General features: G+C 40.6%; 1 protein-coding gene across 1 annotated transcript; it reads right to left on the bottom strand.

The window, feature by feature from the left end:
• Positions 1-14215: 14215 nt before the first annotated feature.
• Positions 14216-16211, bottom strand: LOC147902108 (putative L-type lectin-domain containing receptor kinase S.5). The gene has a single exon (XM_087374423.1). The coding sequence runs from the start codon at positions 16169-16171 to the stop codon at positions 14216-14218; it is 1956 nt and encodes a 651-aa protein (XP_087230549.1). The 5' UTR covers positions 16172-16211.
• Positions 16212-27880: the final 11669 nt, after the last annotated feature.

Raw genomic sequence — 27880 nt, 5'->3', positions numbered from 1 at the left:
TAGTAAGACTCTAAAGCTACACAATGGTTGGTTATTTTGGCTGTTGTGCAGATGCTTTGGGTGGGTCTCATCACCACCTCCAATGCAAAATCTATCGATGCCTCCTTATTTACCATCAATCGATAGAACTAAGCTAACCAAATGCATACTTTCTTCAAGTTGACTCTCCTCCAATTCCTTGCAGCCAACCATGAGCTCTGTGAGTACCACCTAAGCTATACACATTTCAATTCATGAAGTTTTAGGGGCAGTACTCCGGGTACCCAAGTGATGATCATAGATGGGTTTAAGAAGAATAGAAGCTATTTAGTGTCACAATGACAATAATCAACCAAAGATGAAAGTGAAGGAGCAATCCGTGATCCTTGGTTAATGGGTAGGCACAGAAGCATCCAACCTATGTAATTCAAACATGGTTGCAACCTTTCGCATGAAAGCACCATACAAATGGGAAACAATACATGTAGGTGGTGGGTCCTCCTGCAATAGCAGCTCAATCGAACTATTCCAATCCTTCGTCCATGCACACCCATGCTTTCGCAAGCTTCACGATGCTAGCTTTTCTTGTGGTTCATTCATCCTTGCTCTCGATAATGCAAATCTTGTTGTTACAACTTAGAACCCTAATCACATTAATACTGAGATTAATATGATCCAAAAACCCAAAAACTCACCATTTAGTCACAAACCAAGGCAATCTAATTTCAATATATACCTCACTTGGAAGCTAGAACAATAAGATCAAACAATCAAAATGATCTGCACATTCAACACTTACTAGTTGCAAGCCAAAACAATAAGATCAAACAATCAAAATGATCTGCACATCATCTAAAGTTGCAGACAAGAACAATGGCTCAAAAATTCCAAACATTCCACATTTTGGGCCCACATACAGTGTTGCACTGGAGACCTAGTAGCACTGGAAGTGGCAACACCCACAAATGTATAGGGATGAAACAATCCATCAGGCTCCAACTCGACAAAGATGTGGTGGTAGTAGGTGGGAAGTTTGCAAATTTGCAAGGGGCTTTGAGTCATTGGTAGAAGGATTTAAAGCCAAAGAAGGTAGTGTATTTTGGTGCCAGTAATGGCTAGGGGAGGGAGGCTGGGAGTTCAAGAAGGGAGGGCATATGTGCAAGGGGGCAAGGAGAGGCCAGGGGAGGGAGCATTTGGACAACTCAAGAGACATTAAGTAGGAAATGGTGCAGGTTTTTGGAAGCAAGACTATTGGTCAAAAAAATAGTAGCCTTTGAGAGAGCACAATCGACGAGACATCCAAGGGATTGATGTGTGGGGATTTTTGTGACTCAGGAGGCGAATGGACGAGTGCTATAGAGGCATGCCACATGGGAGGAGTGCAAAGAAGAGTTGCCATGTGGCATAGGCCTTTGAGCACCACATGGCACCTTTGAAATAAGTAAACATAGATAAATAGATAGATAGATATAGAAGAGATAGGTCACTTAGTCTAGCCCAATTTCTCAACATAAACCTTTCCAATGTCAAGAAATTAGCATCAAAGGGAAGCATAGATTGCATGACAATCAAGTGGAGAGTATGCAATCCCATGAAATAATGGATGGCCTCGCGAGCCATCTTATAAACAATCTCTGGTATCACTTTGATATGAAATGTTTTCAAGGTGGTAAGTGTATCAGCTATTGCCAAAGTCTTAAGGATACAAGAATGCCATAGCATACCTTCCATGCGAAGGTCTTTTCACACCACATATGGGGCAATTGCCAATCCACAGGTGTCAAGAATCAAAGTTAACACAAACCCATGGTGATTATAGTAATGTCATCTACAATCAGACATATTTATGTTTATACCTCCCTTATTACCAAGGAATTATCATTCCATCTCTTTTCAAATATGGAAAAAATCCCAATAATGTTTTCAAGAGTCATCAAAGAGTTGACAAAAGAAAGGATGCAAGGGTCCCTAAGGGGATGACCGTGTGTTGAACACGATTCAAAGTAATCTGGGGCAAGGGGATCAATGGGAGATGGTCGAGTGGAGGGGGGAAGGGAGGTGCCAAGGGGAAGGGGGGGAGGGGGAGGGGGAAGGGTGGAGGGGGAAGAGGTAGAGGTGGAGGGAAAAATGTAGGTGGCTAGGGGAAGGGCGGAGGTTGGAGGTAGGGGAGTGGATGAGGATGTGGAGGGGGGGACAATGGAGGTGGGGGTGGGGGTGGGGGTGGAGGTGGAGGTGGGATGTAGAGGTGGAGGTGGATCAGTGGTGGCAGTGCGAGCTCTAGCTCTAGAGGCTCTCTTGCACTCGCGAGTCTTCCGCTTGCGCTCCTCATCAATGAGATTTGGGGGGGGGGTTCCTACATCTTTCACATCTACTAGCTCTATGGCTTTGAGAACCCATTCTCAATGAAAGTAGGATGGAAGGTGTGACAAAGTGATGGGGAGGCAAGAATGGCTAAGAATGGGTGAAATGTACCAAAACGTGGTGTCTTATAAAGAGCCTGAACTCATCCACTAGATTGCTCTTGATTATTATTGGTGGAGAAGGTGCTAGCTAAGATTGAAAATAATTGGCTACTAAAATTCCATTTGATTTTGTTTTGAAACTAATTTTTGTGGTCTACTCAAATAAGTTGATTTTAATCATATTATATATACATGGAATCCAATGTTAATTTTGAATATTTGCATCGTTTGATTTTATTTCACTTTAATATTCACATAACATATGTGCCTATCTTGATTAATATTTTCGTTAATGCAATTTGAGAATAACCTATGTGATAAACCATGATAATTTGATTATTTTGCCACTTCCAAATATCTCCAAATACCTCGATCGTGGTCATAAACCATGACAATTTGATTATTTTGCCACTTTTGGATACCTCCAAATACCTCAATCGTGGTCATCAACCATGATAATTTGATTATTTTGCGATGTCCAACGTGGCATGGTGGCAAGGCAAAAATAGACGACTCAGCCTTCCACATGGGTAGCATGCACACTCCAAAGGCTTGCCACTAGGGTCGGTGATGCTCCTAGCCTACCTCACCAATCCTAATACCAAGCCTACCTTGTCTTGGTATTAGGCTTGGGTGGCCCTTTTTCCCCCACAAAAGGGAGATTTCACTCTTGGAGGCCATATTGTACGTTTCCCTTACTTAAATTTAACCAAAATTTTTTCCTCTTATTCATCATGCGGAGGACTAAAAATATTGACATTTTTGAAGTGTTTGGTCATGTTTGAGAATTGCTAGATTTATTTTTATTATTCTTTGTTGATCCTCTAAGGAGTAAAAGTAAAAATTAAACTTCAATCTTCCTAAATCTAACCGTTGGATTTGGGATTTGATGATTGAACCACACACCCTTATGTGCCTACTTACCTTCCACTGAATTGGATTTGCTTAATTATTCAAAATACTAAAAAAATCTGGTGTGCTACTAAAATGCATGTATTTTATGACTTTATTTATTATAAATAATTAGATAAATCATTCAAATAATTACCAATAAATCAAGTTAAGCTCTACATATAATGTAAAGAGACCACGTACAAAGTTTTAATAACATTTAATCTCAAATGAGTGAGAAATTTAGAATTTAATATGACACTCTCTGTTCGTGACAAAGGTGTGACTGCCTTGGAACCATGTCATGTGACATAAAGAAATTTTTTGTGTGTGCATCAAATTTTCAATAAGACTATACCATTGTGTGCACAATACCATGTGTGATGTTGTGTCTGAAGACTTCAAAGACTAGATCCATAGGGAAGGAGGTGAGATTTGCATTTTTGTGTGCTAAAAAGCTTGTTTTTCCACCTCCTAAGGATTGGGAAGTGAAACAAAAGTGGATCTAAGAAGAATAGGGACTTGTTCCTATGCCATGGCAGATAGGGGCTACCCCTCAACCTTATATGACTTCTACAACTCACAGTAGCCGCCATCATCTATGAGTAGACAGCCCCCATCAACGAAGGATCAACCTCACAAAGATGCTCTTAGACAACACCCTCAAGTTGGTGCCAAGATACAATGATCGGCAACTAAAGAGCAACAGCAGCAAGCCTAATGACTACAACAACAGACTTGACAAAAGGCGCCTCGACCTCCAAATGTAGTCTCTAAGGACCTAAGCTCCATATAGTCGGACTGCAACAAGAGTAGCAACTCACCAAGCTCCTCACATAGCGTTGAACTAACTCAGGCCACCACAAATGCTCTCCAATCGACAATTAGCAGTGTCTTTAAGCCTATGCGATTGCCTCCAACCCACTAGCTCTAACGCTCCAAACGAGCAGCTGCCCATCAACCAAAAGCTCACATCGTAGCAAACTCCAGCAAGCTAGCCTCCTGCAATTAAAGCTTCAATGACCCCTTGGATCTCGAGCTAGCCGCAACGACGTTCCATTGCCATCAGCTTCAAAGCGCGCACACAATGATCCTCCAATGAGCTCGCCTCCACATCGGACTGCAGCACTTTCAACGAAAGCCTCCAAATGTAACCAGCTAGTGACACGAGCCACTGAGCCCTGCTCCACAAAGCGATCTTCTACAAACCGACGGAAGAGCACATCGGAATTAGCATCATCGATGGAATCTTCAGTAGATTTTGATGCCCCAGCAGTTGACACGTGGAGGATAACACACACACCCAGCAAGTGCCACATCAGCAAGTGCCACATCAGCCTTATCTCACACATCAACAGGCCCCTCATTGTGCCACATCATCTTATCCTCGTGCCATGTGTCACCACGTGTCACCCCAATCCTTGTGCCACATCAACAAACCCTATCCTAATGCCATGTCATCACCTCATCTGCCACGTCACCTATGCCACATCATCTGGCTACATCATCTACCACATCATCAATGCCATGTCATGTGCCATGTCACCTGGTCCACGTCATCTGATGTTTAGTGATTGTTGGGCAAACAATCGATGTTGAGTCATCACTTGTGCCACATTATCACTGCCACGTCAGCATTGCCACATCATCTGCCATGTCATCATTGCCACATCATCTACTGACATCATCATCTGTGCCATCTCAGCACAGGGCTCTACTGGCACCCCTCTTGCTAGGCACAATGCCATATCATCACTGCATGTTACCCACAGTGACATCATCATTGAGCACCATTTGCACTCCTTTTGCCCCTCCACCTAGATCAAGTCGTATCTCTTGATCTAGGAAGAATTTTAGGATGCTCCAAAAGGAAAGTCGCTCGTTTTTTTGTCCTCTACGAGCTCGTCACATCACCCGAACATTTTGGTGCAAGTTACACTCACATTTGAGCCTCGCCAACAAAACCACTTCTTTCACACACATTCGCCTCTACATCGATGCATCTGACCCAGCACTTAAAAAGAGCAAAAGAAAAGGAATTATTTGTTGTTCTTTCATCGATCGATGGTTGGTATAGATCTAGATCAGAGTAGACTAGATTGCCATAGAGGGGACGCTTTGAATTTCCCCAAGTTGCCAATCTAAGCCATGCCCGAAATTCCCGACTAGTACCTACTCGGAGTCAGTCCATACGCTTACATATGGTTTCACATCATTACATTACTTGAAACCTTACGTTCATCAGTTCAGTGAGTAGACTTCGGAGAGTATAGAGGCATTGCAAATTGTTTTAGTGGGCAGATAGCACTTGATTTCACACACACATGCCACCATTGTAAAGCCTATTTGGCTATCTCACAGCATCATGTACATCATTTCAGCCTTGTAAAGCCTCTTGGCTATTCTTGGCATCATTGCCACAAGCCTTGTAATACAGATCAGATTTTATATATTGCAGTTCTATCTTCATCGACGGTTCAAAGATTTCACTTGGCACAATCAGTGTATTTGCAGTTGATTCATACAGAGATTTTCACGACACTTTTGAGTACATTTCTTACACCATGTCTATGACTAGCAACCTCAATCTGGAGGCATCTGCTAAGTTAGACAACTCCAATTATGGTACATGGAAATACCAAATGGAGACCATTCTTGTACTTCAGGACAAATGGGAGTATGTCAATGGGTCTACACCTAGACCATTGGCCGATCCAGCCACAAGTAGCTCTACTCCATCTGTTGTCACAGCACCAGCAACGGGATCTACAATGGCATCTACAACTACACAAATAGTTTTCGCACCTATAGCAGATCCTGCCATTGCCCGAGCTTAGGCATAATAGGATAAGAAAGACAAGTATGTCTATCATTTGATCAAGTAGAATGTGCAAGATGTCATGCTAGGACAGCTCAACACAGTCAAGACATTGAAAGAAGCATGGGATATGTTCGTAGCTCTCTACGAGTTGAAGAACACATCTAGGATTCTCACCCTGAGCAACCAGATCAACTAGAGTTTCTGCAACAACAGTGAAATTGGTCATGCTTATGTACTCTGCATAAAAGACTATAACAATCAACTTGTAGCATGAGAAGAGACTATGAACCCCGCAGAAATGGTTCGAGTCATTTTGAATGGACTAGAAGAGGTATACGGGAATATAGTCTAGAGTATTGCCATCCAATGGCAAATTCCAACACTGGAAGAACTTTAGTCAGTCCTACTTGGTGAAGAACTCAGGACTCAGGCAATCCAAGCATGTAAAGGTCATTCTAATGATAAGGCATTCACAACTTCAGACAGAAGAAGAGGCAGAGGCAAAGGCAGAGGTAGATCATATAAAAAAAGTAGTCATCATCAACAATAATATCATCAACAAAATCAAAATCAACATCACCATCAGCATCATCCTCAGCAACATCAGAATCAACAAAGAGGAAATCATTCTAACCGAGGAAGATTTCAAGGACGAGGGAATGCATCCACCAATGTGTCAAACATCCAGTGCAACTACTGTCACAAGTTTGGATACTATGAAAGAGATTGCCGCAAGAAGCAATACGACCAAGGCGGTCAATCCAACAGTAATCGAGGGAATTCCCAAGGCAGAGGAAATCATTGTGGTGGACATTCTAGCACAGTCATTTTGCAAATGAACATGGTAATATGTTTGTTGCAAGCGACTGATACAGAAGTGTACCCAGACACTGATTTCAATCTCAAAGAGGATTATAGCTATCAAGTTGACCAAGTGGAATAGAATCCTTGGTACATCGATAGCGGTGCATCATCTCAGATGACAAATCATCAGGAATGGTTCACAGAAATGAAGCCATTAGAAGGTCAGAAAAATGTCATCTACACAGCAGACAATACACCGAATCTAGTTCAAGGGACATGCATTATCCCTATGAACAATTTCACTGGTACGAAAGGATTAGTGAAAGATGTGCTCTATGTTCCGAAGCTCAGTAAGAACTTCTTGTCAGTAGGTCAACTGACGGAACATAATTATAGAGTCATCTTCGATGGTGATGAATGCACTATCAGAGACAAATCTAAAGATGTCAGCTAGTAGCAAAAGGTGTCAAGGAAGGATGCTTATGTAGAATGCTAGCTATGGTACCAGATAAGCATGCCATGTAAGCTCAACCATAACAAATGTCACTATCTATAAAATGGCACAAGAGATATGGTCATGTCAACTTCAAGTACTTGTTAGATCTCAGGAATCAGAATATGGCAATTGGGATTCCGAAGCTACAGTTTCTTGGAAAGGTACAAAAGCAAACCAACTTTGTCAGAAGTACCTCTCATGCTCGAGGTATTCTTGATTAAATTCATACAGATGTATGGGGTTATGCCTAGACCCGGAACATCAATGGTTCACTTTACTAGAGCTTTACTACTTGACTTTCATCGATGACTACAGTAGATATTGTTGGGTCTACTTTCTGAAAGAGAAATCTGAAGTGTTTTCCAGATTTTAAGAATTCAAAGCCATGGTAGAAAACCAGACAGGCAGAAAGATCAAGGTCATGAGATTAGATAGAGGAGGTGAATATATGTCTTCAGCATTCATGAACTTTTGCAGAAGTCATGGCATTCGAAGACAATTCACATGTGCAGATACTCCTCACCAGAATGCAAGAGCTGAAAGGAAGAATGGGACTTTAGCAGGCAATGCTAGAGCAATGCTTAGTGAAAAGCATCTTCTAAATCAGTATTGGGCAGAAGCAATAGCTACAGCAAACTACCTACTTAATCGGCTTCTTACCGAACCGATACAAGGTATGACTCCTTATGAAGCATTCACTGGACACAAGCCACACATTGGGCATCTCCGCATATTTGGTTGCATAACATATGCCCACATACATGATGATCATTGCAGGAAATTAGATGCGAAGTCATGCAAATGCATCATGGTTGGCTATAGTGAAGAAAGCAAAGCATACAAATTGTATGATCCCATCAACCGCAAAGTCATTATCTCCAGATATGTAATCTTTGATGAGGAATTAGAATGGAAAACCTCACCTACATAGGAGATAGAGGCATCGACTTCCAGTCATCTACAAAACAAGTTGATGAAGAAGAGCAAGAATTGCCAGCAACACCCTAAGCAGAGCCACAGCAACTCAGACAGTCTACTAGGAAAAGCGGACCTCCAGCCAGATTGACATATGCTTAGAAAGGCGAACCAATTCAGGTGGAAACCACCAACTACGCTCTTATGACTACCATCATGGCTACATAAGAGCTAGTGTACTTCAAAGATGCAGTAGAGAAGCCAGAATGGCAAACTACTATGAATGAAGACATGGATGCTTTGTATAAGAATAATACTTAGGAATTATGTGACCTTCCACCAGGAAAGAAGGCCATAGCAAACAAATGGGTATACAAAGTGAAGCACAATCCAGATGGTTGTATACAACGATACAAAGCCAGACTAGTTGCAAAAGGATTTGCACAGCAATATGGTCAAGATTATGATGAGACTTATGCTCCAGTAGCAAAGATGGATTCCATACAGTCCTTGATATCACTAGTGACACTCAGCAGATGGAATGTGTATCAGCTTGATGTCAAGAATGCATTTCTCAATGGTTATCTAGACGAGGAAGTCTACATGCAACAACCAGCAGGTTATGTTGAACCAGGAAAGGAGAATAAGGTTTGCCATCTCAAGAAAAGTCTCTACGGCTTAAAGCAAGCACCTAGAAGTTGGTACAATAGAATTGACAAGTATTTTGCTGATCTGGGATACATGAAATCCAATGCAAATCATACTTCTACAAAGTTCAAGTTGAAGACATTACTATTGCACTTTTGTACGTAGATGATCTGATTATGATAGGAAGCAAGGATAGCTTCATCAGAAAATTGAAACAAGAATTATCTGCAGAGTTCGACATGAAAGATCTTGGACTTATGTACTATTGTCTTGGAATTGAGTTCTGGAGAGATTCAAATAGCACATTCATGAGTGAGCTCAAGTATGTTGACAGTCTCCTGAAGAAGTTTCATATGGAAGATTGCAAGATTGTAGCCACTCCCATGGAATAGAGTTTGAAACTTACTAAAGATTCAGAAAAGCCTACAGCCAATGACAGATACTATAGGCAGCTCATCGGATCTCTTATATATCTGACAATCACACGGCCAAATATTTGTTATGCAGTAAGCTCATTAGCACAGTTTATGGTAAATCCAAAACAGTCTCATTGGAATGCAGCCAAAAGAGTCTTGAGATACATCAGAGGTACAAGACAGTTTGGGATAGAATACAAAGGAAGTCATCCACAGTTGCATGGATACTGTGACAGTGACTATGCTAGAGATCATGAGACTAGGAAATCGACATAGGGATATGCATTTTTCCTTGGTCAAGGTGCTATATCATGGTTGTCAAACAAACAGCCCATTGTTTCTTTGTCTTCGACTGAAGCAGAATGTAGAGCACTCACTACAAGTGCATGTGAGGCTATATGGCTCATAAGATATTGTCAGAAATAGATTACTTTGATGAGTAAAAGCCAACAACAATATACTGTGATAATTAATCGGAAGCATTGGCCAAGAATCTAGTATATCACTCCAGGACAAAGCACATTGATGTCAGAGAGCATTTCATCAGAGAAAGATTGTTACTTGGTGACATCACACTACAGCATTATGATAGCAAAGAGAATGTTGCAGACATCTTTGCCAAACAACTCGGTAAAGAGCTATTCGAGAAACAGCAACTAGCTCTTGGTTTGACGCAGAGGAAGGACATTCCCATTAAAGGGGTGTGATGGAATGTAATGCTCAGTCCTTCTTCGATTCCTCAGAATCATCATCTTGAGAACCTCTTAAAGTTATCATTTGTTGGAATAGTAGTTCTTTGTATTTTGTATATTTTGTTTAAAACCTTCGTTATTGTATATGAAAGTTCCAAAGCACAATTAAAGAAAAGAGAAGCTATTTCTTTTGCAATTACTGTTGGATTTTTTTGAAGTAGTTCTTCTAGTTTAGCTTCATCTATGATAGACCATACTTAGTATGTGCGCTTTCCTTTTAAATGGAGCAATGATGTTATTGTTGGATAGTTAGTCGATTCCTCCAAGAACAAAGTATTGATAATTTTTCCCTTGCTTTCACCTATTGAGATTTTTGAGAACATCTTGTAGCCATCGTAGCAAAGCAATGCAAAAGAAGATCCAAACATTGAATAGAAGCATTGAAGAATGTCCACAATCAATGCACAAGAAGCAAAGGATGTTTCAGCTAGGTTATGAACATCTTTTATAGATAGTTGTGTTTTTGTAGTAGTTAATGCTAACAAGTGCCAAGGACTATTTTGAATTTCTTAGTGCTTGTAATATTCATAAACATGGTTTCAAGAAGCTGTTGATAAGACATGGTTAGGAAGAATTCTTGAAGGCAAAAAAGTATATTTCTATTGTTTGGTCTTTTACCAATGAAATGTTCGTTTATTGATGATAAATGTCTACTACTTAGAAGTTCAATAATATTCATTGTAGTTAGATGTTTCTTTTCACTTATAGAATGAGTGGCTTACAATAAATCAAAGTGGAGCACAAATAAAATTATTTTGTACGAATGAGCAAAAGTTACAAGTGCATTCAAATTCAGGAAGGAGATTACATATTTGGCTCACATGCAATCACAAACCCAAAGCTATCAATAGTGAATCTCCGACTAGGTTTGCAAGTTTTGAGTCTACCACGTGCTACCATAAGATCTTCTTCATATAGTTGGAGGAACGGAACTTAAAAAGAAAGTACAATGTCTACATAAGGCCCTCTGACATGAATAGGAATAGCTTCTCCGCCACATTGCACAACATCTCTAGTCAAGGAAGGGACTTGTGCAATAGGCTGAGGCCCTTTGCAAGTGTAACAAAATGGATGCAATGGATCGTGGCTAACTCGAAACCCACCACAGGTCTCGCAGATGTGTTCCAAAAAGTCAGCATTGACTTGTGTGAAATGCAAAATGCCAAGTAAGATACATGTACATGACAACACCTTCTTCATTGCATTCTTGGACTAGTTGAGTGAGAGTGTGTTTTCTTTCGATGACGAAAGAGAGCTGCAAGATTTGAGAACAAATTTTAAAATGTTTCAAATTGGAAAACAAAACCAAATCAATAAGTATGATTTAAGAACTCCAATTTACCATAGCTCTATCTTCATCAGCCTGATGGACTATCTCTCTTCAACTCCCTGAGCACGATGTGGCAGAAGGAACTAGAATCCATGGACCGACGTGGTCCCTCTGCTATGATGATCCGCCATACCTTCATTGCTTGGCACTTTGATTGTAACCATTGCAATTGTCCCCATGACATTGGGAACATTAATTTCCCAAAGTTTATCATCTTTACTGACCAAGGAACATATTTGCAAATTGAATGGTCAGGTAGCAAGTGAAGATTTCCTTCGAAAGGTTCTCCTCAAATGATGCAAGTTGTTGCATCAACTAGAAGAGAAAACTTTGAAGTTCCACCATCGGTTATACCTCTTGGAACCATAGTAGCACCCTTAATTCTATAAAACTCACCAAATTGCAAGAAATCCACAAATTGGTGAATATATGCTAAGGGGACAAGTAGTGTCACTATGTGAGAACAAAACTTTTCCGTGAAGTCATCTTTCAAAAAGGTTGGGTATTTCGGATTTGCAACTTTGTATGTACCATACTTACAAAAAGCAATTTCCACTCAAAAAAATCTATGAGGAGTACAATCACATAGATTTGTAATCCTTAACAATACTAATGAATTCCCACCAGCTATTAAATGTTCTTTAATGTTCTTTGGAAGGAATAACTTGCTTTAGCAATGGAGGGATAATTATGGGGAGATGGTTGGAAACTTTTCCCATCATTTGGGCCATTGTAAGAGTTTACTTCGTCATTGGTCTCAATCGGTGCATATTGCTTTCTTGCTGCATATACAAATTTCAAGTTTACTAAAATTTCACATTTTTTTGGAAAATTTATGTCAAAGTACTTGTACTTAAGAAGTGTAATTGTAAATGTAGTTAAAATTTTTGTGTTATTAAAAACAAGAACATAGAATTGATTCTATGAAAAAGTTATCATATAAAACTAATTACATAATAAGGAAGTAAATGTTTTTCTTTGATTACGAAGTTTAAAGTAAATTGCAATGATAATACTTCATATTCAAATAATGAAAATCATCTTTCATACTAAAAATTTAAGTTTTACTTGGGCTTGGAATACAGTCCTAAGTTTAAAAAGCATGTTCAATAATACAATAAGTTTCAATCAATAATTGACCTAGTCAGAGTCAATATTATTTATGTCCACAACATCTCCCTTATGTGAGGATTTTTTTTGCACTTGAATAATGTGCATGGGTTGGTCTACTTGCTCGTTGAATTTGTGTAGTGATTGTGGATTTAAAGTTTACATACTCTGGATATTTCCATATGATCTTCTTCGCTGAATACAAGAGAGCAACACAAATTTGACATAAAACAAATCAAACTGACTTGCGAAAAGACAATGTATGATGAGAGCACGCCTTCCACGTAAGCCTCCTCCACGACCTCCTTGAAACAATTTTTCAAGGTGCGACGAGTTGGTTTCTTTATAGATAATTTTTCAGCAAATTTTCTTTGGGAGGCCTGCTTGGGGAAGCAAGTACAAACGCACTTCGTTTGGGACTAGATGGAGATGTATTTTGCATGTAACAACATGCAGAAATTGCAGTACCTCCTACAAATAATTGTTGAAATTTTAGTTGTGCATAAAAGCATTATAGGTAAAGAGATATTTTCATTTAATGGTCACCTAAACAAATTGGAAAAGACAGACACTGTAAATGAAATGACAGTGTTTACAAAGGAAAAACTGAGTCGTTTCAAAGAAGCAACCCCCTGCAGGTTGACCGTGCTCTTCAAGGCTTCTTTAATACAACTTACTGCTGCTTGCAGGCTGTCACAGCCAATCCCATAGCCAGTGGAGTTTTTGGGCCAATAAGAAGCTTTGGGCATTGCAAGTGCTCTAAGGATACCCCCCGGGCATGCCAAAAAACGATAAGGACCACTTCATACCTATTTTTGTTGTCATTGTTAATGTCGTTTGGATGGGCCCGGAGCGATTGTCATTGGGTGACCAAATGGGGCCGAGTCAATGTCTAAATCTCATATTCGCTGGAAACCAAAAAATTAAAACGTTTACGTTCGGAATCTTTATCGATAGATTATAGATTATACAGGAACGTGGACAGACTGTTCAACTTCTGTAGCCGTGACTTTGTCCTGCAGGCTGCATGTATAGATTTGTACAAATGGTACTTTGTCTACACGTTCGCAATCTTTTATAAGAACGTGGACAAAGAGTGAAACCTACGCAACGAAAAAAGCGGGCCTGACTTGTTTCTATACACAAATGGCAGCCTACAGGCTGTCTTTGGCTTGGCCCAACTTGACGCGCGTCACAAATCGAGTGTAATGGAATCGGAGAGTGGAGCCGCTAGAACCCAAGTAGCACGCGTCTGAGATACAAGATGAGCCTTGGTCGACGGAGACGGCGGAGGAAGAACCGATAAATGGTGCTTACTGCAGCTCTTATTTCGAGATTCAGCTGCTAGATTCCGAAGCTGGTGAAAGAGAACTACCCAAGCACGGGTCTGGACTCTGATGCAAGGTGAATAAGCCTCGCCTGGGCCGAAGGAGGTGGCGGAGGCAAGAAACGATAAAAGGTGAGATCCTTTTGCCCAGGTGGCACCGCCACAACAGTGCTCTTTATACTATCGTGCAGGAAGGACCTGGGTGGAGGAGAAGGCGAAGGCAAGTTTCAGTGAATGGTCCTCACTGCTCATTTCTCAATAATATTATCGTGCGGTATGGATCTGGGTGGAGGAGAAGGCGGCGGCGGAGGAGGAGGGGGAGGAGGAAACTGAAGAGGAGAACAAGGAGGAGGGGAGCTCGGCGGGGGAGGGGGGGAGGGGGAGGAGAGGGGGGAGGGGGGAGGAGGGGGAGGAGAGGGAGTGGAGGACGAGGCGGATGGGGGGGCGGGAGGGGGGGAGGGGGTGGCAGCAAGCGAGGCTGAGGAGGAGGAGGCGCTGCATTTGGGCAGGATCAAAGGAAACGAGTCTGGGATCGGCAGCCTCAAGAAGGCGATCTTCTTCAAAAAGCTGGCGAAGCTGGCGAAGAAGGGCGTAGGAGGGGCGGCGCCCTGTTGCCACCTCCATAGCCACCGCTCCAAAGCTATATACATCAGCTTCCCTTGTTACTACGCCTGTATCCATACACTCCGGCGCCATATACCCTGGCGTCCCCGCTATATTCCTCGTCTCCGCTCCCTCCCCCCCCCCCTCTATCAACCTCGCCAGCCCAAAATCCCCTAGCCTCGCATTCTCCTCTCCATCCAACATCACATTGCTCGGCTTCACATCCCTGTGTACCACCCCCTTCTCCCACTCCTCGTGTAAATACATTAACCCCGCCGCTATCCCCCCCATCACCTTGTACCTCCCCTCCCACCCCATCGTCCCCTCCCCGCTCAGCCTCTTGTCTAAACTCCCCTTCTCCATGTACTCGTACACCAGAAGTAGCCTCCCCTTGCTGTCGTGACACCACCCCAGTAGCTGCACCACGTTCTTGTGGCGTAGCCGCCCTATTGTCGTCACCTCCGCCACGAACTCCCGCTCCCCCTGCGTTGACCTCGGGGAGATTCGCTTCACGGCCACTACGGAGTTGTCCGACGGCAGGGTGCCTTTGTACACCGCCCCGAAGCCGCCTTGCCCCAGCAGGCAGTCGTCGCTGAAGTTCCGGGTCGCTTTGCTCAGTTCGCTGTACGTGAACTTGCGAGGGCCGTAGTTGAGATCGGGCCACTTTGGCAACAGAGGCTTCTTCTTCCTCTGCCTGTTTGTAATCGCCACACTTAGCAAAATAATAACCAGGAGAACTAGCACAGCAGATGCTACACTCACACCGACAATAAGTGCTATCCTGCTTTTGCCAGGCGCAGGAAGGAAGCCCTGGAACGCGAAGTTCCACTGGACAACACAATGTGTTTCCAAAGAAGTTCCAGAAGAACCGGAAAATCCCACATATACTGTCTCTGGAAGATGATTTCTGAGATCGATAGGGTACGAGAGCACAGGAGTTTCTGGCTTGATCGTTGATTGGTTCGAGACGAAGACGTAAAGCCATTTGCCATGTCCGTCATAGTCGATCCAGGCGCTGGTATTCGTCGCAGTGGTGCTGAGAAAGACGGACCTTGAGGTGAGCATTGCGGTTATGATCGATACAGGGCTATTCAAATCGATCCCTACATGGTTATCATCCGGATCAAAGCTATCCTTGAAGGTGTCAAACTCTACCGCCACAAGCTGCCGAGTTCTATCAGGACTTGCATCCGTGCTCGAATTGAAAAGGCCAAGCCACATGCCAGAGCTACCTGGAACCCAAGTGTCTGCCGCGTTATGCGAAGAAAGAACAAAGGTCATTCCGCCTCCTGTAGTGTTCCTCGGGCCCGATGGCTCCATGTTGAGGTTGAAGGACGTGTTAAAGGACGCAGTGTAGTTGGATCGGGCATCCCAAAGCTGGAGAGATTTGTTGTAAGTGAGGACTCCAGAGCTATTGGCTTTCTTGGGGTTGTTGGACTCAGTATCGAAAGTGAGCTGGAGGGCACCACCCTGGAGAGTGCTATCAGGACTGCCGGGTGTGAAATCTGAAGAGTGCTGATAGCCGAAAGAAGGGAATGAAAGCGTGAGATCTTGAGAGAAGGCGGGGAAGGAGGGGAGGAGGAAGACGAGGAGGAAGGAGAGCCAAGGCCGAGCCATGTTGTGTAGAAGGAAAGAATGTAAGGCTTTCGCTGCAGAATTTGAGCAGTGAGTTCAATAGCATTTTAAGGGTAGGGAAGACGAGAGGCCTTCGTTTCCACGAAGCTCTTCACCATTGACCAAATCTCACCCGTGACTTTCTTGGACGTTCTAAATCTCTACGGCTTTTCTTCTCCAATCCTAAATATTCATTTACCCAAAAATACATCAGAATATTTACTTTTTATAGACAAATTTGGAAAATATTCTTCCAAAAAATACATCATATATGATGTATGAAAAAATGGAGAAATCTCTCCATTTATCCATTTTCATTTGACATGGAATTTTGAAGCATTGGCAATTGACAAAGAAACAGCCCGGTGATAGGTCAATAGGCATTATGAAAAAATGCACCCTGGAAAATAAAAAAGAAATCCAAGTTGACACGGTTGCTCCACGGTTGGAGGTGTTATACATAAATGAGCTTGTTTTTGGGTACTGTCTCCCTTATCATTGATGACATGTGAACTACAAAATGATGTTAGTAGTTGGTCCCACATCCCATAAGACCTCATGCACATGTCTAATCTGATCAATAGTAGTTGTGCTTTGAATGACAAAACAATCATACAAGTATAGAATCAAAATCAACTTCCCCAACAAGGCATAGAAATCAACATGAATAGGCAAGAATGCATTTTTGACGTAAAGCATCATGAATCTATTCTTACAGACATGACACCTTCAAACAATACTACGACAATGATGACCAAGATATTTATACTCACACTCGCCTCTCATGCACTATTAGATTACACAACATACTCTCATTACAAGTTGAATCAATTTAGGAACTCCTTGAAATCCATGGCAAAAAGAGGATGTTTCTAATGACAATATTCTTTCTTAGTATATTATGCATGCATGTATGTGGATTCTAGGAAACCCCCTTTTAGGGGGCTAGTAATTTGAGAGTGTGAACATCTATCTTGCCTTGCACCACCTTCCACATAGAAAGACAAGTTGATCTAAATTAATTCTCTAATGGTAGATTCTTCACTTTGTATGAGAAAAGAAATGGGGCTCATGGAAATTATGCTTGCTGCCAACTTGAAGCCTCATGAATACATTTCATAGTGATTTGAAGAAACTAAAGGATGGTAAAACTATCACTTCATGTGAAACTTTGTGTGTGCATGTGCATGTGTGTGTGTGTGTGTGTGTGTGTGTGTGTGTGTGTGTGTGTGTGTGAGAGAGAGAGAGAGAGAGAGAGAGAGAGAAGGGGAGGTGAGTGAGCCCAATAACAACAAGTATCTTGCATGGCAATGATGCTTCCACACGTCGTGGCATTGGGGAAAGCCCAAAATATCCTAATTGACAATGGCTCAAGATATGCATGCATTTGGAGTAAGCCCAAAGTAACTTGCATGAAAATGACTTTTCCAGATGTCTTCTTATTGGGACAAGCCCAAATCATTTTTAAGTATCATTCTTTACAATGAACTCTATTTTAAAGGTGCCATGTGAAGGATGACCTAAATTTTTTGTTTCTAGGAGGTATTAGCAATCCCTGACTTCTTTACAACTCTATAAAAAAGGGCATTTGTCCTTCTAAAAACTAAAAGTTTGCCTCTAATTCTAGAAGGGGTTCCAAGTCTATGGTGTTGATTTGTGAGAGCAATACCAACATGCTCCATGACTAGAGCACATTAGGATGTATACTAGGCTATTAAGTGAAAAGTAAATGGAAGTTAGAATGCGGCTTAGGCATTAAAAATTCTAGAAAATATCTTGAGAGGAAGTATATTTCCATATTCTTTTGTGAGAGTCATCAAATTTAGATTCTACCCCATAATGCTTACTATTAGTGAATTGGCAAACAATTGTTTTAGTTGTTAGATGGTGTGTGGCCAGACTATCTTGCTTTTATCATGGATGCCAAAGATTAGTTTTTGAGGGCTTCTCTAATTTAGTGATTGTTAATGATACTATATTAGCTTTGCAAGAGTTCTATGAAGACGATGGAGTGTCACACTATACTCTTTGTATGCAGTAGTTTGTACGCAAAAATTAAAAGATGCATGTGATACTATCCTTGCAACACAATTACATCACTTAGGTTGGTGCGCTCTCACATCATCACATTGTTGCATGCACCTCATTTTTCGGATCCAACTGGGCTTTTGCCTCATGCACTTTGTGTCACTTTCTATCCCATTGATATTATCTTTGGGATTAAGATTGCCACTTAAGGGACCACAAATTTGGGTTTTCCTGCTCCGCCTTACACAATATAATTTCCCCAAAAAAAGAGGAGAGAAAAGAGAGGAAAAGAGAGGAGGGAAAGAGGAGAGAAAGAGAGAAAGAAGGGAGGGAAATAAGAGAGGAAAGAAAGAGACAAAAAACAAATTTTAAAAGGATCTTGAGAAGGCCTTTTACTATTCAAGTGGCCCTCAATTCCTTCTCCTAACCTTTTTGTCTCTTTCTTAAGATCACTTCATTTCCTATATTGACTTCCTTGAGACTCAACATGGATGTTTCCTTGCTCTTGCAGAAATCTTCATTGAATCACACCACAAAGTCATTGCCTTAAGAATCCTCAAAGCCTCCACCTAGAACATGACATTCTTACTTTCCTTGATCTTTCCATTCTTTCCAAGTAAAATCACACTCCATTGATAATTCAATATGCAAGACAGCATGTATGCATGTCTCCGCATGCTTTCTAGAACCATAACAAATATGACCATTTTTCAAATTGATGAAGTTGGAATAAAAATCAATAAATTGTCCTAAAATTGGTGTTAATTTTACCACCCATTTTTTATTTTGTTCATTTCTGTCTTTTTTGGGGGACATAGGGGGGTGGGGGGGGAGGAGAGAAAGAAAATCGAGGCTCTAATTTTGTGCACATTTTTTCTAGCAAAACTTTGCATGGAAGTCCATGGGTTTCCATTAGCTCATCTTCATCAATACGTTATAAGTCTTGGCTCAATGAAAGTCTCAAAGAAAATCGAGGCTCTAATTTTGTGCACATTTTTTCTAGCAAAACTTTGCATGGAAGTCCATGGGTTTCCATTAGCTCATCTTCATCAATATGTTATAAGTCTTGGCTCAATGAAAGTCTCACATGTGACCAATGGAAGTGATACATTTGCACATACTTGCCTCAATGGAAGTCCTACATCAGCACACCTTTCCCGTCTCCCTCCTTCTTCTCCTTCTTCTTCATTTTTATCTTAATCTTCATCTTCATCTATGAGTTTCTTTTTCTTCTCATCTTACCTCATTGTCCTCCCTATGCTATCATGTCCAATGAAACCATATGCATAGTCAACTCCACCCCCATGATCACGTCCATGAAGTGGATTTTTATGTCACCACTCTCATTGCTTGGGTAAAACATGATTGCGTGCAGCTAGTGACAAAGCTAGTTTGGGGACATGCAGCAATGAGCACTGGCAAGTGGGATTACAAAATCAATGGCAAACTCATGTTTGTTTGTAGTAGCCAAACACTTGTCAAAACTTTTCGAAGTATGGTATTTTACTATTGGTCCAAAAATTTTACCAATCAAACCAGTCACCTCTCTGCATACTCATAAATGACACTATGTGCTAATGTCATTAGACCAACTATGCCATGTAGAGGTTGCATATTTGTGTTGCAGCCATTACCTTAGTTTTGTGTGTGTGTGCGCACGCGCACACACACAGACGAATAGATATAGCTCTATATATATTTTCGTATCCACAATAAAGGAAAATGTATGTAAATAAAGCAACCCAAAACGAGAAGTGAAACTCCAAAGAAAAAACTTAAAGAGAACTGCAGCGCGCATCAATAACCAATGCCAGAGTAGGCTATGCTAAGAGGAAGCAAGATCAGAGAGCACCATGAGCAGCTGAGATTGGCCATGCTATAGAGCAAGGGTGCACGCTTTGTGAGGGAGAGCCGCAGAGAGTACACGGTGGCAAGTCAAAGGAAAAGACAGAGCTGCTGAGGGTCCAAGAAGGTGGCCATTAGGAAAAAAGGGAGCTCATTTTGGGGCCTTGAGAGAAATTCACAATTTCTTCATTTTTATTTCCTCCAAAACACTAAAATACGACATAACTCCACTAATGCATAGTGCAAAATTCGGTACAGAAAACACTGGCACGTCCGGATCGGGCCAAAACCCTCGAAACGATATTTAAAACACTGAAAATGAGAACCCAGAGGCCCGCAAAGAAAGTGTACTGATGAAAGAGATTTGACAGGTTGGCAGGGGGGCCAACCTGTCAAATCACTTTCAGTAGTACACTTTCTTTGCAGGGCCTTTTTTGGGCCTCCGGGTTCCCGTTTTCAGTGTTTCAAATGTCGTTCCGGGGGTTTTGGCCCGATCCGAATGCTCCGGTGATGCCAGAAGTACCAAATTTCCCACCACACATCAGATATAATAAAGTAGCTCAAGTATCCTCATTGAATGCAAACTTGACAATATTTCTTTTATCTTCCTTTTTTGTATTTTTTCAATGTTACGTTGGCCTTCCTTTGATTGGTGGAGGGCTATTTTCCTTCCAGGCTAAAAGGCCCCAAAATGAGTTTCCTTTTTTCCTAATGAAACCATGCAAGGAAATAGAGTAACTTCGAGGCTTGAATTCTCACTCCACATATCTTCAAATTTGGGGCTTTGCAAGCTAGAATGAAAGCCTTATTCCAAAGAGTAAGCACAACAGAGGAGAGGCAAAATAGTGTGCCACATTGCCTGTGAGAGTCTCTCTAAGGTCGACTGTTCTTTTGCTGATTTCTTTGCAACTAGTGGACCATATAGGCTAAGCGGCCAAGGGCCAAGTTGTGAGTTGCCAAGACGGCTAATAATAGCTCGAGCTAGTTGTGGGACGTCATGAATGGTAGAGATGAAGTGGTAAAGCTGTGGGACACCATGAAAGGTAATAATCTCGAAGCAAGCTAGGACCATGCCAGTTTCTAGAGGGTAGTAATACATCCAAAGTTCCATCACTGCAAGCACGATGCTATCACATGTAACATAAGCGAATTGGTGTTTCTTGGGAAATGGGCTTCACGTACGCCAGCTGTAGCAGGAAATGCTCTGAGACGAGCTTACTATTGCAAAGTAGCAAAGAAATGTAGAAAAAAATTCCTAGGGACAAAAAGAAGTGAGCATAGTGAAGAGCAAGAACTAGGAACCATAACACTGAGTAACACAATGGCATCAAACCAAGTAGGCAAGAACCCGAGACCATGAGCGCTTGGGACGGCTAAATTGGAGAAACATGAAGGCAGACGGCCATGGGTGAAGGATATACATAAGGGTTTAGTAGCGAGGTAGAGTTATGAAGCAATCAAGGTGAGATAGCTAGTGAGTATAGGTCAATGCGGAGAGAATACGTAAGGAAGGAAAACAACCAAGCAAAGTGAATAGTAGACTATCACAAGGACAAGCCATTCAAGCCATAATAGCACAAGAGCAATATGGAAAAGCTACGTAGTGCAAGGAGGAAGGCCCTCATACATGAGCCACTCTCAACTAGAGGAGTGATTGTAAAAAGAAGGTTATGGTTACGTAAGAACAGTTTGTAGGTCGTAGTTACATAAAGGGCAGTTTGTCATCACGATAGAGATGCTTGAGGCAAACCGTGAGGGAAGACCATGTAAGCGGGGAATCCATAGAAGGGTAGAAGGCAAAGAGAAACTGAGGGAGCCACAAAGAAGGGTGTGTGTTAAAGAAAGGATCTCGTAGTCAATTAACTGCACCTCACTCTTTTGCAGCTACCAAACAAGGCGCCAGTAGTGAAAGATTGTGGAGAAGAAAGTAGGAAACATCATGAAGAGGAGTAACACAAGGAGGTGACTAGGAAGGGAAAGGAAGTTCCATGAGAAGGGTAAGAGGGTGACAAAGGAAAGGAGGAAGAATCTACGAGTTGGCCAAGGGAATATAGAGTACGAAGGGAGAGAAAAGGAGGTATCACACTGGTTAAACATTCAAAAGAGAAGCCACGGAAAAAGCCATAAGCCAACCTTGTAACTATAAAAGCGAAACCAAAGAGTAATGACCCATCAAGAATTTAAGGGTGGTGGTGGATGTTAGGTGGATCATGGGAGGAAAAAGGGCCACAGGCTTATTTTACCAAATAATTAGTGGTGGTGAAAGACTTTAAAAATAGGGGGGGTGGAAAAAAATTAAGCATTTTATCATTAAAGGCAAGGGAAACGATAGGGGGTTGGGGGTGTGGGGGGGAGAGAGAGATAATGCAAATAACTAATAGTTAGGTGAAGCATCTACTTATTTAATTAAGAAACAAGCCTAACAATAAATTCAATACTAATTTATAGTGTAAAAATAAAGAAAGAGGGGAGGGACTAAAAATTTAGAAAAGAGTGCGGGACAAAAAGTTTAGTTAAAAGTTAAAAAAACATTAAAAATAAAAAAAGGGGAATTGGTCAATAAAATGGGGTTGCAAGGGTTTATTAACTAGGAGATAAATAGTACTTAAAATAAAAATATTAAGGAGGGGAAATTTTATTGACTAGGGATTGGTTAGGGTGAAGTTTAAAAGGGGGAGGAACAAAGTTGGGGGGGGGGGATGTGCTTGAGTAAGAAAACTTTTTAACTTAGAAAATTGTGTGTGTGTGTGAAAAATTAGTCTAAATGATTTTTTGGGGGGGGAAATACTAGGGTAATTTGCATAGACATCATGAGTGTATGCATATATGAGACGTGGGAAGTGTGTGTGTGTGTGTGTGTGTGTGTGTGTGTGTGTGTGTGTGTGTGTGTGGAAGACAAGACAACAACCCCCTTTGCATAGTGAAAAGTGAAAAGAGACAATGTGAAGAATAGAAAGAGAACATTATAGAATTAAGGAAGAGTTTGAGTATGTAGGTAAAGCACCTGCGAAATTGCATAAAAAGTATATCAAAGCTTTGATAAGAAATGACAATAATGTTTTTGCAAAAAACTTTTTTGCAAAAAAAAAAGAGCTTGGTGAAGTCTTGATAAGCATCTCTTTTATTCAAGAGGAGAGTCTGCATACCTTGCACCATCCAACAAGAAAACATGGTAAGAACCAGCTTAATTTTAATTGGGAAGACAGGTGTCATAAACACCCCTCCCTTGTTATCAAGGTCACAATAAAATAGTAGCTTAAACAGGTCAATGTGGAAAAAAAGGGCCTAAAAAGAATTTGAAAAAAAGGAAAAAGGATTTAAAAAGTTAGTTTTAAAACATTAATAAAAATAATTGGGGGGAAATCAAGTGAAATGAGGGAAAATTATGGGGAAGGAAGAGGAAAAATTAGGGAAGAAAATAGGAGAAATTTGGTTAAAGATGCGAGAGAGAGAGGGAGGGAGAGAGAGAGAAAGAGAGACAAACAGACAGACAGACAGATAGAGAGAGAGAATTTTAGAGCTTCAAGAAAGAAATTGAAAAAAATAGAAGGAATCAGTAAAAATTAGGGAGTGTTTGTGAGATAGAAGGAAAATGAATTATAAAAAATAAGAAAAGGGAAATTTTAAATGCAAAAGAAAAAAGAGAATAGTAAGTGTGTGTGTGTGTGTGTGTGTACCCACTTTTGTCCTAGTAGGATACAACACACTAGGTGAGACAGTAGGTCATCACCTACCCGGAAAGGACTAGTAATGTTTTACAAGTGTCAAATAAGCAATGGAAAAAGAGTAAAAGAAGTGCTTGAGTAAGACATGCGATTTGGGAGCAATGGGAGTTGTTGGTTTTACAAGTAACCAAGGCAAAAAAGAGTTTATATGACAGCCATAACAGGGATGGAGTGGACTAATCTGGGAATTGTTTGGGGTGGAAGACTTATTAGAAAGAAGAAAACACAAAAGAAAGAGAAAATTGCTCGGCGAGCAATGAAGTGAGTCAAAAGGCAACGCCATGATGACTTAAATGTAATAAGTGCAACGATCCAAAGATGCTTGGGATGAGGGAGAAGGAGCTAGAAGAGGGTTGTCAAGAGCTTCTAATTGAAGCAAAACATCCCCTTAAAAATTCTGAAAGAAAAATAGGAAGTTAGAGAAAGGAGTCAAGAAGCCAAAAAAGGCCTTAATGACTTAAGTGTAGTATGTGCAACTGTCCAAAGTTGTAGGGGAAAGTACATGTGTGCAAAAGACAAGACAACAACCAAGTTTTGCATAGTGAAAAGACAAAAGAGTCAGGGTGAAGGATAGAAAGAGAACATTAGAGAATTTAGGAAGAGTTTGAGTATGTAGGTGAAGCACTTACAGAATTGCATAAAAAGTATATAAGAGCTTTGATAAGAAATGACAATAATGTTTTTGCCTAAAACATTTTTGCGAAAAAAATAAGAGCTTGGTGAAGTCGTGATAAGCATCTCTTTTATTGAAGAGGAGAGTCTGCATACCTGCCACCATCCAACAAGAAAACATGGTAAGAATGAGCTTAACTTTTATTGGGAAGACAGGTGTCATAAACACCCCTCCCTTGTTATTAGGGTCACAATAAAATAGTAGCTTAAACACAAACTTAAATAGCTCGATGTGGAAAAAAAAGGGCCTAGAGAGAATTTGAAAAAAAGGAAAAAGGATTTTAAAAGTTATTTTTTAAACATTAATAAAAATAATTAGGGGGAAATCAAGTGAATTTAGGGGAAATTATGGGGAAAGAAGAGGAAAAAATAGGGAAGAAAATTGGTTAAAGATGCGAGAGAGAGATAGATACAAAGAGAGAGATTTAGAGCGTTAAGAAATAAATTGAAAAAAATAGAAGGAATCGGGAAAAATTAGGGGGTGTTTGTGAGATAGAAGGAAAAGGAATTAGAAAAAATAGGAAAAGGAAAATTTTAAGAATTAAATGGATGCAAAAGAAAAGGGAGAATAGTAAGTGTGTGTGTGTGTGTGTGTGTGTGTGTGTGTGTATGTGTGTGTGTGTGTACCCACCTTTGCCCAAGTAGGATACAACACACTAGGTGAGATAGTAGGTCATCACCTAGTGTAATGAAGAATGCTAAGTGTGTGTGTGTGTATGTGTGTGTGTGTGTGTGTGTGTGTGTGTGTGTGTGGGTCTATATTTATGTATATATAAATGTATAGATAGACACATAGATAGATAGATAGACATGATAAATTTTTACTTTAAATGAGAATCAATTTCAATAAAATGAGAGTTTTTGTTTCTTCCAAACATTTTCCTACTTTCTTACATTTCCCTTTAAGCAAAAAAGTCAAAAAGCCTGTTTTTTCTTATGTGAAAACTCTTATGTCCCATTAGCCTACATGCTTTCAGCATCAGTATCATTCTTTACTAAGGCATATTCAGAATATGTGATGAGAAGGGTTGATGGCAACCACCCCATATCAACACTCATTATAAGGGCCTGTAATGCAAAGATTTTCTTGGCCAAGATCACCTTGAGAGTTTTTCTTTGCAACAATGGTTTTACCATTTAGCACCTTTGCACTACAAGATGCTTTTTTATTTTTTACGCTAACCTATCGATGTTTTACTGGCCTTAGAATTTTTTTAACGCCACGGCTTCAGTAAATTTTTGAGTCCAAAAACCATCAATATTTCCCTCAGTACACGATTGGCAATACTAACGGTAATACCAACGACAATATCAATGTCATTACTGACACTAGTAAAACATTTATCAACTAATATTTCAATGGGAATAATGTAGCATTCCCCAGTAGAATTCATAGAACGTTGTTTGCAATAGGATCCAAAATTATTTTCCACTACAAACATTGTAACATCTAATTCGAGAACTATAACCTCAAAATGAGAACTCTAGGGGAATCTTTCAAAGATTCCCTTCTTTTCATGTGAATTTTACATATTTTGTAAAACGATGGCCATTTTGCACAATGTCTTTTGACAAAAGACATAAACACCATTTTTTTTTGAAAAAAATTTGACAACGGTATTTTAGAAAACATGCATGAAAACCTTTACTTAGAATACAAAATCCACATAACATACAATAATGTCTCAAAGCCATTACAATATGGACCTATGTATTTCAAAAGTCTAACATTTTAGAAATTGCGTTGCTTCACAAATATACATGCCATTGATTCTACAAAGAATAGTACTCATCCTCGGATTGACAAAATATGAAGAGGGGAGAGGAGAAGAGTGGAGATGAGGAGAGAGGGCACAGCTAGAGAGCACACCACAAATGACTAACTGTATACTAGATTTACTTGAAAAAATAGAATATATACAAACCCATTTAGGGTTAGGGTTAGGGGATCTAACCCTTTCCTTTATAGCACTCTATTGGATTAGTGCTATGCACATATAATCATGTGATAGTGCTATGCACACATGATCACATGATGTTGAGCATGAACTCTCAACACCTTCCCTCAAGATCAACATCATGAAGTAGGCCTTCCCTCAAGATGATGATTCTGGGGAATCGAAGAAGGACTGAGCATTACATTCCATCACACCCCTTTGATGGGAATGTCCTTCCTCTGCGTCAAAGCAAGAGCTAGTCGGTGTTTCTTGAATAGCTCTTTACCGAGTGGTTTGGTAAAGATTTCTGCAACATTCTCTTTGCTATCGCAATGCTGCAGTGTGATGTCACCAAGTAACACTCTTTCTCTGATGAAGTGCTCTCTGACATCAATGTGCTTTGTCCTGGAGTGATATACTGGCTTCTTGGCCAATGCTTGAGCCAATTGATTATCACAGTATATAGTTGTTGGCTTTGACTCATCAAAATAATATGTTTTTGACAATAGTCTTCTGAGCTATATAGCCTCACATGCACCTATAGTGAGTGCTCTATATTATGCTTCAGTCGAAGACAAAGAAACAGTTGGCTGTTTGTTTGACAACCATGATATATCACCTTGACCAATGAAAAATGCATATCCCTATGTCGATCTCCTAGTCTCATGATCTCCGGCATAGTCACTGTCACAGTATCCATGCAACCGTGGATGACTTCTTCTGTATTCTATCCCAAACTGTCTTGTACCTCTTATGTATCTCAAGACTCTTTTGGCTGCATTCCAGTGAGACTGTTTTGGATTTCACAACAAGACAAAGCACCCATAGGTGCACACACAAATGCGTTTACTGAACTAAATAAAAAACTTAAGGGCGTGTCTATTTTCACATCTGGAGACCCGCATCTACCAACCCGTCTATATAGCAGACACACGCGTGTATAGACGCGCATTTAGATGCTTAAATAGATGCTCTTATAAACGTGTTTATAGATGCAAAAATAGACGCTTGTCGAGCAGACAGATGCATTTATAGACGCGCTTTATAATATTATTTTTTTAATTTACAGAATGCTGTGTATGTTGTGTATGCTATATAGTTACAAGAATCCCATTTCCACATTGTGTAATTCAATTCTTACAGCCAATCACATTTTGATTACAATTCCAAATAAAACATTACAACTCCAAAACACAATAAAATTGAAAGCTCAAAAAGTGCTTATATGTACATATAGCACGAAGCTAAGCCATGTCATGTGGCTTTAAGTACAAAAAATAAGGAAGCTAAGCCACATCATGTGGCTTCAAGTACAAAAAATAAGAGGAGTGTATATACAAGAGGCACGAAGCCAAGCCAGTGGCTTTAAGTACAAAAAAGAGTAGCTAGCACTACTTCTATGACTAATCTATGTTCTCCACGTCCTCGCTCCCTTCCACGCTCCATTCTGCGCTCCCTTCTGCGCCTCCTTCCTCCTCTTCCTCATCATCTTGTGCACGGGCCTG

Source organism: Dipteris shenzhenensis, chromosome 5 (genome assembly GCF_047967505.1).
Source record: "Dipteris shenzhenensis isolate YYH24624 ecotype China chromosome 5, Dip_SZ_1.0, whole genome shotgun sequence".
In the NCBI taxonomy this organism is placed as follows: Eukaryota; Viridiplantae; Streptophyta; class Polypodiopsida; order Gleicheniales; family Dipteridaceae; genus Dipteris; species Dipteris shenzhenensis.
This window is presented reverse-complemented; position numbering and strand designations above follow the sequence as displayed.